The 15,784-nt window shown below is 49.1% G+C and overlaps 1 protein-coding gene and 1 long non-coding RNA gene across 7 annotated transcripts in view; one reads left to right on the forward strand and one right to left on the reverse strand.

Annotated features, from left to right (window-relative positions):
• The window catches only part of LOC133230001 (uncharacterized), a 53,977-nt gene extending 47,972 nt beyond the window's left edge, over positions 1–6,005 (forward strand). For 5 of the 6 annotated variants that reach the window (XR_009730697.1, XR_009730698.1, XR_009730696.1 and 2 more), the window contains exon 10: positions 2,623–6,005. This is a non-coding gene — a long non-coding RNA (uncharacterized LOC133230001). The remainder of the gene's footprint in view (positions 1–2,622) is intronic. The other variant, XR_009730699.1, reaches the window with a different exon arrangement.
• LOC133230000 (polycystin-1-like protein 2) overlaps positions 1–15,784 on the reverse strand; it is a 106,580-nt gene that overhangs the window by 88,267 nt on the left and 2,529 nt on the right. Inside the window, exons 2-5 of the mRNA XM_061386839.1 lie at positions 14,510–14,674; positions 12,323–12,508; positions 6,225–6,335; positions 3,214–3,361 (exon numbers count right to left, since the gene is read on the reverse strand). Of these exons, the coding sequence (XP_061242823.1) occupies positions 3,214–3,361; positions 6,225–6,335; positions 12,323–12,508; positions 14,510–14,674 (610 nt within the window). The remainder of the gene's footprint in view (positions 1–3,213; positions 3,362–6,224; positions 6,336–12,322; positions 12,509–14,509; positions 14,675–15,784) is intronic.

Genomic DNA, 15,784 nt, shown 5'->3' on the forward strand with positions numbered 1-15,784 from the left:
CATTTTAAAAGAGCATAGTGACATTTATGCAAAGTATGTGACCTCTGTACACTTAAAATTCATGCTATTTTCACATTGTAAATTGAGTGCTGAGGCTGCTGGTGCAGATAAGAGAGCATCAGAAATATATATCCTAATGTTAAAAAGAATCATAGAAGAAGGTGAGTGGGTAGTTTCAAGGTCTAACAAATCTTTAAAGTAGACAAAATTGGATTGTTTGGGTGGGGTAATGGTGAAGGGTGTCACCATCTATTTCTTTCGAAAGAGAAGAAAAAAAATACCAGTAGCTTTTACTTACAGGAATGCCCTGAGGGATTGCAAACGTAAAGCATTGCTTATTGCTGTTTCTCTTAGATTATGAAAAAAATTAATCAGAGAATTCCAGAGAGCAGTATGATAAACACCCTTGAATTCAGCATCCTGACTGGACAAATATTTGCATTTTGTCCCACTTGCTCCAGTTTTTAACTATATTTGTATGTTACTAAGATGTCCTTGTGTAACTAAAGAGCTTAGCAGGGCTACAGTCAGTTTTAACTTATGCCAAGTACAATTTGTATGAAATTTGGGGGGGTGAAAGATTGTGTAACATAGCATTTCTTGTTTTATGAATGAAATACTAGCAAATGGGAAGAAATTCACAGAATAATGCCTTGGGTATTTCTATCACTTAAACCTTTTTTTCCCCCACAAAGCATCTTCATGTATAATTTGTTTTATTCTGTAAAACTGTTAACACATTATTGACCAGAAACATATTAACAGCACAGGTATTAATTTCTACAAAAATTCCCTGGTCAACAAATGTATTAAGATCGCCATCAATATAAATGGGATAGGGAAGAAAATGGAAACCCAGGTATCATCTCTGATTCTCAAATTGTATCTGGGATAAGAACCCCAGCCTCTGGATGCAGTTTATTTGGCGGCATGGCACGATGCCTGAGACCCCAGAGGATTTCTGAGCTTGAGACCCAGCACACTCACTGGACCGGATCTGGGCTGTGGGTGGGGCTTGCCCTTCGTTTGCCCCACCCCACCCAGGCCTTCCAGGAAGGCTAGGCCCCCGCAGGGCTGGATTCAGAGACCTAGCCCCACGAGGTAGAAACCAGAGATGTTTCAGGGTTAGGTGAGGGGCTTATGGGCCTCCATGATTTCCCTGAGGATCCTTGTTGAACTGGAGCCCCTGAAATGAACCAGAACCCAAGAAGGACCTGGAACTGATGGGTCAGTCCTCTGGCTGGGGCACCCAGCAGGGCAGAATGGAGCTTACCCAGGCCCAGGTAGGACTCTGAAACGTTATGAATTGTGTGCAGCTGCCTTTGAGTTGGGGAGGTTCTGTTCCCTAGAGGAGGCAGCACTCAATGCCCTTGGGCCCTGATGCTGCAAGCCATGTTCTCCACTAGGGTCTAAGAGCCAGGGCTTTGATTCCCAGGCGGTCCTGACTTATCCGGCTGTGCTGCCACTCACTAGCTGCATGGCTTGGGCAATGCTACTAAACCCTCTAAGCTTCAACAGCTTTGTCTGTAAAACAAGATAATCCTTATCTAGCTCAGCACTGTCCAACAGAAACTGTGAGCCACGTGTATCATTGTAAACTTTCTAATGGTCACATTGAAAAAGTGAGAAGGAACAGGTGAAATTAATTTTAATAATTTATTTCCTTTAACCTGATGCTTTTGAACTGTGATGTTGGAGAAGACTCTTGAGAGTCCCTTGGACTGCAAGGAGATCAAACCAGTCAATCCTAAAGGAAATCAGTCCTGAATATTCATTGCAAGGACTGATGCTGAAGCTGAAGCTCCAATACTTTGGCCACCTGATTCGAAGAACTGACTCATTGGTAAAGACCCTGATGCTGGGAAAGATTGAAGGCTGGAGGATAAGGGGACGACAGAGGATGAAATGATTGGATGGCATCACCAACTCGATGGACATGAGTTTGAGCAAGCTCTGGGAGATGGTGATGGACAGGGAGGCCTGGCGTGCTGCAGTCCATGGGGTTGCAAAGACCTGGACATGATTGAGCGACTGAACTGAACTGAACCTCATAGATCCATAACACTAGCACTTATACGTATGTGTGGGTGCATGCTAAGTCACTTCAGTTGTGTCCAACTCTTTAAGACCCTGTGGACTGTAGCCCAAGAGGCTCCTCTGTCCAGGAGATTCTCTGGGCAAACACTCTGAAGTGGATTGCTGTGCCCGCCTCCAGGGAATCTTCCTGACCCAGGAATCGAACCCACGTCTCATGTCTCCTGCATTGGTGGGTGGGTTCTTCACCACTGGCGCCGCCTGGGGACAGCCCATTTCTATGTATAAGCAATATCAAAACATCATTTAGTGAGATATTTAACACTCTTTGGTGGGGAGGGAGCTACGTCTTCAATATTCCATGTGTATTTACATTTACAGCACATCTCAATTGAGAGCTGCCTTATTCCAAGGGCCCAGTAGCTCATATGGTGAGTGGCTATTATATTGGACAGCATAGCTTTAGCTCATGAGGTTGTTGTGAGGATTAAGTGAAATCATGTATGAAAGCTGCTTAGCTGCTCTATTATTAGTAATGCTACTATTATTTTTATTATCCTTATCAATAAAAAACATTCCCACCCCCAGGTGAGCATCTTCCTCACCCCATTACTGACTCCTTGGACAGTGACTCAGGGAAGACTCTACTGAGCCAAGCCGAAAGGACCCGGCTCTCCATGACTGCTGGAGTGACCTCCGCTGAGAAAACCTGTGAACACCGTTCTTCCCATTTCCATATGTATGCCACTTTGTACTGTGGTTTTGCCATGCCTTCTGTCAACAGGTGGAGACTATTTCTCTGGCCTTGGAACTTGCTTTGGCCAATGGGAAAATTAGAAAATGTGACATAGGTACTGATTCAAAAATGCTTGCATGTTGTGCTTGGCTTTCTCTCGTTGCTTGAGACTCTTCTGCCGCCATGCAGCTGAGCCTAGACTAGCCTGTGTGTGACAAGTGACACATGCCACTAGCCAACATCCAGCTTACTGCCAGACGCATGAATGAGGCCTTCCTAGGCCATCCATCTGAGCTAGTCCACACAAGAAAAGCCACCTAGCTAATCCAAAGAACCATGGAAAATAATCACTATTATTGTAAATCACCAAGTGTTAGGTTGTTTTGTTATGCAGCAAAAACTGACTGATACATTCTGAATCAAGGCTCAGAGATACCTCTTACCTGGGTGGGTAGTAGGGATCGAAAATGTGGCCATCTCCCATATTAATTATACAGGACAGGTTTCCGATGTAGGGAGAAAGGAGCCATGTAAGGGAGATGGTGATGTTGTCAAAGATGAAACTCTCATTGGACACCATCAACTGCAGGCCTGCAGATCAAAACACAAATGCCATTTGCTATTATGAAGCAAAATTGCACGTTTCTGTTTAAAACTTACTGTCTTCTGTCTACCTGTCCTTAGTGGAGCTTTTACAGCTTCTGCATGTTTATTCTACTTTATAAGGTTCTTTTGAATCTTGTTTTTCATCCAGGATACAGAACTTGAAATGTACAGAGGGTCTACAGTGAAAAGAAAGTTCTTCCCTACTGCTACCCCTCAGACCCCCAGTTCTGGTCCCCAGAAGCAATCACTGTTAACCAGTCTCCTGGGTCACCTTTTACAGATACTGCAAGGAGATCCAACTAGTACATTCTAAAGAGATCAGCCCTGGGTGTTCTTTGGAAGGAATGATGCTAAAGCTGAAACTCCAGTACTTTGGCCACCTCATGCGAAGAGTTGACTCATTGGAAAAGACTCTGATGCTGGGAGGCATTGGGGGCAGGAGGAGAAGGGGACGACAGAGGATGAGATGGCTGGATGGCATCACTGACTCGATGGACATGAGTTTGAGTGAACTCCGGGAGAGGGTGATGGACAGGGAGGCCTGGCGTGCTGCGATTCATGGGGTCGCAAAGAGTTGGACGCTACTGAGAGACTGAACTGAACTGAACTGAATACATGCACAAGCATGTACATACTTTTTTATTTATACAGGTGGTGCTCTGTTCACTATTTGGCACCTTCCGTTTTTTGTTTTTTTTTTTTCACTTAATATATCTTGGAGATTGTTCTGTATGAGTTCAGTCAGAGAGCTCTTATACCCTTTAAAAGCTGCACAGTGTAGCCTAATTTATTTAACTAGGATCCATTGATTGTCTAAATGTACTTTATAATGTTTAAAAAGACAAAAGGCAAAGCATCTTTAGGAAAATCTCCTTGGTTAGGGTGGCTGATGAATCAATGTTAGCCATTTAGCGCACCTTAAATTTTACGAAAACTAAAGCTTCATAAGTTAGCCTAGAGGATGGGGTGAAGGGTAGAACTTCTGGGGTTCATGCAGCCCTGGGCTAATTTGTGCAATACCATCTTTTGGTTTCTGGCACAAATGAGAAGGGAAAAGAAATAAAAAGCAGACACAAATGAAAAGGACTTTCCTGAGCTGGTGAGAAAGCCACCGCGGTCCTGATTGGTCCTGACTCACAATCATCCGAGGAAACTCAGGATGCAGCAGGCCATTCTGGGCACAAAGGCCAGGGGGTGGAGGGAGAGGAGACTGCTGGATGAAGTTCCTCCCTTCAGAAATCAGAAACTGATGTGATCAGAACACACTGATTCACAAGGGACAGGATATTTGAAATCAAAGTCAAGACAGAAAATCTGGTCCATGTGGCAGCCAGACCCAGCTCACCCACTGCCCTAAGCTGCGTGTCTGTCTGACGACAGTGAGGCTGCGACTGGCAGATCTCCAAGGGCACCCTTTGTCCGGGAGCAAAATCACCAAACGGAAACTGCTGCCAAACCACGTGGCCTCTCTTCCCAGCAAACAAAACGAGACACCCTGCTAACTCTTATTCCACCCATGCGTGTTCTGTAAACTAATGCCACCCCCATGTCCTGTACCCTCTCTTCTATGCAGGCTTCTTCCTCCTGTCTCTGTGGGTTCTGCTCTCCTGGATGGCCCCTGGGGACCCCAATGTTCCCTGACTCATCTTTCCCCTGCAGAGCTCCTTGCTCCATTACTCACAGCCTCAGTAGAATTTGCTGTTCTGACCGATTAATTGGTTGGACAAGGGCATAATGTGGTGTCCCAACCCAAGGGGAATTGGCACTGTTAGTAAGAATGAACTCGATACAGCCATTTTGGAAGGTAATGTGGCAATATCTACTAACATTTAAAATTCACATACCCTATGACCCACCATTTCTGCTACTAGAGATCTCTCCTCTAAAAATAATCCCAGGTACATGCCAAGATACATGCACAAGAGATCACCGCAGAGTGATCTGTAAGAAGGAAAACTCAGATGCAATCTAAGTGTCCATCAAGAGGGGAACAGGTTAAATAGATTTTGACTTAATCTTATGATGGGAGAAGGCAATGGCAGCCCACTCCAGTACTCTTGCCTGGAAAATCCCATGGTCGGAGGAACCTGGTGGGCTACAGTCCATGGGGTCACAAAGAGTTGAACACGACTAGCAACTTCACTTTCACTTATGATGGGATACTGTGCAGTCATTAAAAGGATAAAGTAGTGACTTGGAGAGAGGTCCAAGATATATTATTAAGTGAAAAACATTGAGTTGGAGACTAAAATGTTTAACTCATTATATGAAAATATACATCTGTACATTCATGTCTATGGCTGTCTATGAAAACACTTTAAAAGGAGGGAAGAATTTATTCTAAATAGTTAACACAAATAGGATCATAGAATTGAATGGGGGGAGTCTTCCTTCTTGATTCATAAAACTTGCACAAATTGTGGTAGTTGGGTTCCGTTTATGGTTTTTTAGATTTGTGAAAGTCGCTGTGCATTCTAAAATGGCAGCCTATGGGGAGGGTGGTGGTTGAGTGGGTGTGGCATGTAGGAATCCTTCTAATCAAGTAATCTCGGTTTTGTCTGTTGTGTTTATTGGCTCAATCCATGAAATTTAATTTGAAAGGTCTTGGAGTTAAAACAGTTATTTTAAACTTCTGGTTTGGTGGCTTGTTTTGCAACTGAACCTCAAATGGTTTTCCCCCAGACTAAGCCAGGCAGGGAGTTTTGAGGACAGCAGTTTTGAGCGAGGAGGTCTCTTAACACACAGCAGATCTGCCCCGTGAATGGCTGCTCCCTCTGGTCCAAGGGAGACTAGACATGGCTTGGAAATAAGAAGGGAATTCCCGCACCCCTGCAAGCTGGAGACTCACCTTCCCGGCACAGGTACTGCACCCACAGGTAGCTGCCTCGGCCGGGGCACAGGTCTCCAAAGTAGGTCCCATCTGCTGCCACCTGGCAGGCCTGCAGCCCCTGGCACTGGCCTGGGAGGCACCCACATCCCAGAGGAAACAGGAGCCGTGTGAAGGAGACAGGGGATAACACAGACAAGAGATGAACGACCTTGCATTTGTTCATTCACCCACCACGCCCCCAACAAGCACCAGTTAGTACCTACTGAAGACCCAGCACTGAGCCTGGTGCTGGCTGTGAGAGAAGTAGATTCCTTCCCTCCAATAGCTCAGGGTCCAGAATGTTGGAATACACCAGAATCCCCAGGAGGGCTTGTGAAGACACAGATTCTAGACCCCGATTTCGATTCAGTAGATTTGGACAGCAGCTTGAAAATTTGCTTTTCTAACAGGTGATGTCAAGGCTGCTGGCCCAGGGACCTCACTTTGAGAACCACCGGTCCACTGGCATCTAGTCAGATGACCTAAGGTAGAATCCCACACCCTGAGAACTGGCAAAGAGGGGACAAGATTAGGAACTCTGAGTCTGCCAAGGGCACCAGGTGTCCACAGGAGACGGGTGTGGTCTGGTCAGAGCTCTGGTCAGAAACTGCGGGGTCATGCCAATGCCCCTCCCTCCACCCATGTAGATGTAATAGCTGCCTAGAGAGGCCTGGAGAAGGGACAGGCAGGTCCTGGTTCCCTCCTTGGCTCCAGAGCATCCTGTAGGTTTGCCCTGCACCCACTCCAGTGTTCTTGCCTAAGAATCTCAGGGACGGGGGAGCCTGGTGGGCTGCCATCTATGGAGTCACACAGAGTCGGACACGACTGGAGCGACTTAGCAGCAGCAGCAGCATCACCTTCCTTGTCCTCTTTCATCTCTTAGAAACCCATGCTTGCTCCAGATTTTGGCATGCATATTTATTTTTTTAAACAACTTTATTGGGGCTTCCCAGGTGGCTCAGTAGGTAAAGAATCTGCCTGCAACGCAGGAGACTACTTGCAATGCAGGAGACCTGGCTTCAATCCCTGGGTTGGGAAGATCCCCTGGAGAAAGGAATGGCAACCCACTCCAGTATTCTTGCCTGGGAAATCCCATGGACAGAGGAGCTTGGTGAGCTATACCATGGTTATACTCTTTCTCTATACTCAAAAGAGTATAGCGATACCAAAGCTATACTCTTTGCTACCATGGAGTAGCGAAGAGTCGGACACGACTGATCGACTAAAATTAAAATTAACTTTTCTTTCTACTTCTATTTATATGTTTTGGCTGTGCTGGGTCTTCATTGCTCTGCATGGGCTTTCTCTAGTTGCAGCGATCTGGGGCTACTCTCTGTGGCCACGTGTGGTCTTCTCACTGCGGTAGCTTCTCTTGCTGCAGAGCAGACTCTAGGCTTTCTCCAGTTGCAGCGATCTGGGGCTACTCTCTGTGGCCGTGTTGGTCTTCTCACTGCGGTAGCTTCTCTTGCTGCAGAGCAGACTCTAGGCTTTCTCCATTTGCAGCGATCTGGGGCTACTCTCTGTGGCTGCGTTGGTCTTCTCACTGCGGTAGCTTCTCTTGCTGCAGAGCAGACTCTAGGCACACGGGCGTCAGTAGTTGTGGCCTATAGACTCAGTCGCTGCAGCCTGGGGGCTTCGCGGCTCCGTGGCGTGTACAATCTTCCCAGACCAGGGATCATACCTGTGTCCCCTTTATCAGTAGGCCAACTCTTATCCACCGCCACCAGGAAAGTCCCAGATTTTGACATATCTCAGTGCTCTTTGCCTGCCCAGTTACTTTGCCAGGCAAGCGCCACCCCATCCTCAGATTCTCTCCTGGCCCTGATTCCTCCCCCTGTGTCATGGTTTCATGCCTCCCTCTTGTCTTGTCTTCTTCAGTTGCCCGGTCATGTCCAACTGTTTGTGACCCCATGGATTGCAGCATGCCAGGCCTGCCTGTCCCTCACCATCTCCCAGAGTTTGCCCAAGTTCATGTTCACTGCATTGGTGATGCCATCCAACCATCTCACTCTCTGATGCCCTCTTCTCCTCCTGCCCTCAACCTTTCCCAGTATCAGGGGCTTTTCCAATGAGTCAGCTGTTCGCATCAGGTGACCAAATATTAGAGCTTCAGCTTCAGCATCAGTTCTTCCAATGAGTATTCAGGGTTGATTTCTCTTTGCTGTCCAAGGGACTCTCAGGCGTCTTCTCCAGCACCACAGTTCAAAGGCATCAATTCTTTGGTGCTCTGCCTTCTTTATGGTCCAGCTCTCACAACCGTATGTGACCACTGGGAAGACCATAGCCTTGACCATAGCCTTGACTATATGGATTTTTGTCAGCAGAGTAATGTCTCTGCTTTTCAACACACTGTCTAGGTTTGTCATAATTTTCCTACCGAGAAGCAATTGTCTTCTGATTTCGTGGCTGCAGTCACCATCCGTAGTGATTTTAGACTAATAAGCCTCACCTGTTGTCAGCCATGGACCAATGACTCTCCAGTTTATGTCTCTTGTCTAGCTCTCTCTTGAGTTCCGATCCTATGTGTCCAGTCATCTACACAGCATCTACACATGGGTGTCACAGGGTACCCTGGGCTTCTCATATCCTGAAATGAGGTTTTGATCTCTAATTAGAGTTCAAGTGTGTCCCCCAAAATGTATCTTGAAGTTCTAGCCTTTGGTGCCTGTGCATGTGAGCTTACTTGGAAATAGTCTTTGCAAACATAATCAAGTTAGGATGAGGTCATTAGGGTGAGCCCTTTGTCCAGTATGATCGCTGTCCTTTGGACACAGAGACAGGACACGTGAAGCTGGAAGCAGAGATTAGAGAGACACATCTACAAGGGTTTGTGGTGGAGCGTTGCCAACAAATCCTGGATGCTAGATGAGGAGAGGAAGGGCTCTCCTCTGCAGGTTTCAGAGCTAGAGAAGTCCAGCTCTCATCTTGATTTTGGACTGGCCTCCAGACTGCCAGAGAATGTGTTTTCTGTTGTTTTAAGCCACTCAGTTTGTGGTACTTGGTAAGGCAGCCCCAGGCCAGATCTCCCTTCTCCTCTTTCCACCAGCTTCTCCTCCTGCAGCCTCTCCTCTCAATGCCAAGGTCATCCTGGACTCCCACCATTGATGAGTCCCATCAGTACTTCCTGTTTCTGAAACCTGTCCCTTTCTGTCCATCTGCACTGCCCTAGTCTGTGCCCCCAGCCTCTCTCACTTGGGTTTCTGGCATCAGCCTCCCTTGCCTGGACTCACAGCAGCCTGTGGGTGGCTTTAAAATACACCTGGCTGTGTTCCTCCCCTGCTCTAAAGCTTCCAGTGCTTCCCCAACATCTTGGGCTACAGCCTGGGTTCCTCGGGTGCGAGTGCCCCACCTCCACCTGCGCTGAACACTTTGCAGCTCCCTGCACCTACCACGCTCTTTCTCGGCCCCGAGACCGACACAGGCTCTTCCCTCTCCCTAAACACCCCTCCCCATTCACCCTGTTGTCCTTTTCGTGCATGATTCCTATCAGATCTTCAGGTCTCAGTTAGATCTCACTTCCCCTGGGAAGTGGGCCAGTCCTTTGACCATCAGCCCGCATATCCACCCTCACCCCACTTGGTCTCAAATTCAGGGAACTACATTTCCCACACTCCCCTGTGCTCTAGCAGGTGCTGATGGAAGACTGGAGGCAATGTATTAGCTTCCAGTGGCTGCTGTAACAAATGACAGAAACTTAGTGGCATAAAGCAGTGCACATTTATTACCTCACAGTTCTGGAGGTCAGAGGTCTTGGTGGGCTCGGTATGACAGGCTGAAATCACAGCATCACAGCAGGGCTGTGTTTCCTTCCTGGAGCTCCTGGGGAGGAACCTGCCTCCAGTCCCATTCTTCCTGATGGCTGAACTCAGTTCCTTGGGACTGTAGGACTGAGGTCCCATGTCCTTGCTGACTGTCAGTTGGGACCACCCTTAGCTCTTAGAGGCCTCTCTCCAGTCCTTTCACGTGACCCCCTGTATCTCAGAGCCTGCAGTGACCATCAGATCTGTTTCATGCTTGAATCTATCCAATTTATCCATCTGCCATGTCTGTTTTATGCTTCTAGCTGGAAAAAGTTCTCTGCTTTGAGGGGCTCATGTGATTAGACTGTGCCCACTTAGGTAATCCAGGATAATCTCCTATTTTAAGATTAGCAACCATAATTACTTGCACAGAGACCTTTTTGCCACGTAATTTAGCTTATTCATGGGCATGGCGTTTCATCATACCCACAGTTCCAGAGACTGGGGCGGGAACCTTGGTGTTCATAACTCTACCTGCCCCGGATGGGAAGAGGTGTGGGCAGGATGCCTCTCACCCCTTCTCACGGTAGCTCCTCTGCAGCCCCAGCTCCCTCTGGCAAGGACCTCCCCCCTGGTCCTTGCTCCCACAGGGCAGCCTCCGTCATGGTTCCAGCGCCTGCTGGGCAGCCCTGACTTCTGGTTTTGGTGTGACATCCACTGTGGCTGTCCCTCCATCCCTTTGGGATAGTAGTGGCTTCATGCTGCTGCACTCTGAGGGTTGCACCCTTATCTCATCTTTGGCCTCTCAGCACTTCCATGACTTGGGTAGTCCACTCTGCTGGGAGACCTACCATGAGTTCTAGTTTCCTGCCAGGACCCAGTTCGCTACATCACTCGGCGTGAGTTCTTTCCCTACTAGGGGCGCCCATAGCACTAGAGTGCAGTCTCCAACAGAGAGGGGATGTTTGGTTTTGCTTTGTTCTTGTCCACTGCTCTTTCTCCTGCACACAGAACAGTACCTGACACATAGAGTAGGCACAAAGTGAGTTCTGCGTGAGTGACTAAGGAGCAGCTTTGCCCCCTTCTGTGTGACACTGAGCACAGTGCTAGGTAATTGCCTGCATTTGTGTCTGTCTCCCCATTTGACTGTGACCTCTGTTGAGGAACAGATTGTGTTTTATTCATCACTGAATCCACAGAGCCCACTATCGTGCGTGGCATAATGTCGGTACTCAATTAATGTCTGTTGGCAAACTGATTGAATGAACGAGTGATGGTGGCTCTTAGGTACAAACAGACACCTCCTGGGGCTCCGCCCAGATCTCCTCCAACCTTCCCCCAAAGGATGCAGGGCTTCATCCAGTGTGCCCCCTGGGTGTGGCTACAAGGTTTGAGAGCTTGCATCTGAGTGTTTGAGGAAATAGCCCACTGAGTTCCACCTGAGAGGGAGGCACACTCATCGGCCTGTCCAGCCCAGGCCATTCCCCCTTGGGGGGCCACGTCTCAGGGATGTGGGGCCAACGAAGGAGTCGGAGGGAACCAACTAGCTGAAGCCAGCATTTCCTTCCCCGGCGCCTGCTCTAAGGGGAGCAAGGGCAATGTGGGTCAGACGTGTGGAGAGAGGAGCAAGTTGTTTTCCAAGGGAAAACCCTTGTCACCAGACAAACCTGGCTCAGAGGCGGATTTAATCTGGTTTAGGAAAACAAGGGCCTGGAGAAATCCTCTCATGTGAAGGGGAGATACTATCCAGAATGGTGGTTTGATTAGACAAAGAAAAACAATTGTTTCAGGACTGTTCGCATAGCAAGGATCAATCCACACATCTCTCAACAGAGGAAGAGACAAACTATGATATAGTCACATATGGATGAAATAAATATGCTAGTACAGGTATCAAGAGGAGTGGTGGGTAATCTAACATTTTATTCATTTTGGTAATGAGAGAATGTTAAGCAAATATGGAATAACGTTAAGATCTGACCAAGTTGGGTATTGAATCCAAGGAGTCTGTTGAAGTATTTTTTAGTCTTGTCTGTACATTTGAATTATTTTGAAATTTTAGAAGTTTAAATTCGGAAGAGAAAGCAATATTGTTTGCACCCAGTTGGGATGGGGAGCAAAATGCCCGCCAGACTCATCAGATGGCTTTGATGTCAGGTGAGGTGTGAGCCATGGCCCCCTTACTCCCCTACTTGGTGTGGGCAGACTGGCCAGTTTTCCCACATGAAAGAGGCCCGAGTTCAGATGTGAAGGCCTTGCAATCCTTCCAGACCCCTTCGGTGGACACGGGACACTGGGAAGTGTCCTGCACTTGCAGCCAGAGCCCTTGGGTCCTACCTGCCACTTCATCCTTGGCGCTGACCCAGCTGCATTCCTCCTCCAGGTCTGAGGGGTGCCCGGCGCCCTGGATGCAGTAATGGGGCGTCCGGCGCCCGTAGAAAGCGTCCTGGATCTGGATGACCTCCCCCGAGCCACAGTGCAGGGTGGCATTGAGGCCCTCGCAGGCCAGACTCTGGCCGACACCTGTGGCAAAGGTGAGGGGGACACAGGTCACAGATGGGCCGGTGCCCGTTGATGGGAAGTGGAGGGGCCTCGGGCCAGGACTGTGAGATGCTGGACACAGCGGGAGCTGACTTAGCAGGGCTGAGAAACAACGTGATGGGCATGAGTGTGGCTCTGGAGCCAGACTGCCCAGGGTCTGGGCCAGCCCGGCCTTGCCCTGGCCGTGCTGCCTTCTGCAGGCTACCCGGCTTCTCTGTGCCTCCCCTGTATGGGGTAGTCAACATCACACCCCATAGAACTGTTAGGAGGATCAGGTGAATCTTTACACGTAGAGTCAGGGCTACAGAAGCGGCAACTATTGTTCCGCCTGTTTAAGTACCTTCCTTGAGCCTTATCTGAAAACAAAGATGCTAAACAAGCATTTTTTGAAACAACGAGTGATTTCGTTGAGTCTTTTCACCAGTCCTATGAGCTGTACTGTTATCCTCTTTGGTGACATTGGGCTCTGTGGGGTCCCTGTGTTGAGACCCCACTCCAGCCCAGCTCCTGGCATGTGGTCCACACTCGGTAAGCATTTGTTTATTGACCTAGCTCAGGTGTGAACAGCAGAAAGTGGGAACCACTGGCTTCAAACTCAAGCCTGTCTGCCTGGTGGGAGCACCACAGGGCAGAGGTTGAGACCAAAATCTGTGTTCATTCTTGTGGCTGCTGTAACAAATGACCACAAACTTAGTGGCTTGAACATCACAAATGTATCTTCTGATAGTCGTGGTTCAGTGTGGGCTTTACTGGGCTAAAATCCAGGTGTGGCCAGGGCTGATTGCTTCTGGAGCCTTTAGGGGAGAATCGATTCCCTCGCCTTTTCCAGCTTCTAGAGGCCCCTACGGTCCTCATACTGTGGCCCCTTCCTCCGTCTTCAAAGCCAGCAGCACAGCATCTCCCCCTGTCTCTCTGATCATCACATCTCGTCTCATCACTTCCTAGACCTGTGGCCTTGGGGCAGGAACTTACCCCAGAACTTCCGAGCCTCCCTTTCTTAGCTTTGTAGTGGGCCTGCGACAGAATAGTAGAGGTCCTTCTACTGTGTGACGAGTAAGCGCACACAGGCATGTGCAGTTCAGCTCCTGGGGCTGAAGGTGCTGAGACAGGCTTGCAGTGGGGGTGGGGAAGGGGGAGGAGCTTGGGGGGGGTTGGGGAGGGGCTTGGTAAGAAGCCAGGGAAGTTGCATAACCCACAGGTGCACAAAGTTTCTGAGTTTCACAATCAGCCAGGCAGGAGAGTTAAGCTCGAATGGCACCTATCTAAAGCTGAGCATGGGGGAAATAGAGCAGGGACCCCTGTAAGTGTCCAAACCCAGAACGGGGCCTGGAAGCCAGAGTCTCCACTAAGGGGCTTAGAAACAGGAAGAAAGCTGGGCCCAGGAAGCACAAAAGCTTCAACTGAGTCTGGCTTGATGGTCAGGGGACCATGGGGTAGCTCAACTCCAAGACCAAGCCCCACATGGCAGGCAGGACCCAGCGTGGAGCCACAGGCCATGCCTTCAGGGACTTTGCACACACACACAGCCCCCAGGGCCCACAAAGGGTCAGCCACAGGCAGCAGATGGAAAGGGCACAAAGGCAGAGCACGGAGGGGATTCAGGAGTTGGGGGTGAGGGGCTCAAAGCCAGGCTGACCAGGGAACAGGAGTCAAAGGCGAGTGAGAACAATCTCCTGGGACCACATCTCCTTCCACAGGAAGACTGGAAAGGAGAGGAAATGCGGCCGAGCATCTCCATCTAATGCTGGTTGTGAGACCAGCACGGAGGTAGGCAGGTGAGTGGACAGGGATGCAAGCTGGAGAGACGATGGAGTGAGACACAGAGACACGGAGCATCACACACACAGAGACCACGGGCATTTAGAGAGAGAGAGACAGAGAGAGACAAAGAGAGACACAGCGAGAGAGGAGATGCAGAGAGACGGAGACAAACCAAGAGACAGGAAAAGGTGGAGGAAGACCCCAGAGCAGAGCCCAACTCACCAAACTCACAGATGAAGGCGAACTCCTGCGTGCAGTTGTCCGAGGCCACCCACCTAAAGGAAGGGTCTCTCCCGATGTAGCTGCAGGCTTTGGGTGCAGAAGCATCCTGCCCTCGGCGCCAGTGGCTGTAGCTCACACATGAGGCGTCCATCCAGATCCTGGGCCCTGGGATGGGAACACGACCACCAGGCCTTGCCCCAGAGCCACTGCTTGTGTGCAGTGGGTGCTTAATCAGTGCTGACGGACGGCCTGAAGGCCTCTGTGCCACGCCAGTGCAGGGGCATTGCCTAGCCACTGTCTTCCAACGTAAGACAGAAGACCTGTCTTCCAGGTTTCTTGACCTGCAAACCAGGGCACCGAGCCCATGCAAGGCAGTTTGATTAAATAAATGATGCTTCCAGCAATGTCTAAGCACAGTCGAAAAAAGAGCATAGCAGTGTGCCTTGGGTTGGTAAGAAATGTTCCAGAAAGAAACAGGGGACTTGTTATATATACGTGGACAGTGATAAGTTAAAGTAGAAGTTTTCATAGCCTCGGTACTCTTCAGAGACTTGAATGCACTGACAAGGCTACTGAAGAAGTGAGAGAGAGACTGTGTGTGTGTGTGTGTGTGTGTGTGTGTGTATCAAGGACACCAGAGATCTTGAAAGCACTGGATATGAAATATTTACTGTGAAGACTTAAGAATACATTTACCATTTTTTAGAGGAAAGAATCCATACATATGGTTAAGGAAGATTCAGAGAGCAAAAAGGTATAAAATGAAAACATCTCTTTCAACTCACAGACTTCTCCCATCATTGTTATGTCTCTTGCAAATTGTTCCAGAACAAGTGGCATCCACACACCCACCTCTAGAGCGCCTGGAATCTAGTACCCAAATGGCACGTAGCGTAGTACTCAAATGCTATGGTACTGCACACGGCCAGGACAGTCCCCTGCTGCTTAAGCAACTTTGAATGCTGGAGGTCAGGACCTCGCAGCCTACTCAGATCTACCCCATTTTCTGTAACAGCCATGCAGTATCCCTCGGAGATTGTAAATAGACATGCTCTGGACCTCTCTGGTGGTCCGGTGGTAAAGAATCCACCTGCCAGTGCAGGGGACACTGGTCTGATCCCTGGTCTGGGAAGATCCTGCATGTTGTGGGGCAACTAAGCCCGTGTGCCACAGCTACTGAGCCCACATGCCACAGCTACGGCAGCCGGTGTGCCCTAGAGCCCGTGCTGCGGGACGAGAGAAGCCACTGCATCTGGAGGGTAGCCCCCACTCGCT

The sequence above is a fragment of the Bos javanicus genome, chromosome 18 (assembly GCF_032452875.1).
Source record: "Bos javanicus breed banteng chromosome 18, ARS-OSU_banteng_1.0, whole genome shotgun sequence".
NCBI classification, from domain to species: Eukaryota; Metazoa; Chordata; class Mammalia; order Artiodactyla; family Bovidae; genus Bos; species Bos javanicus.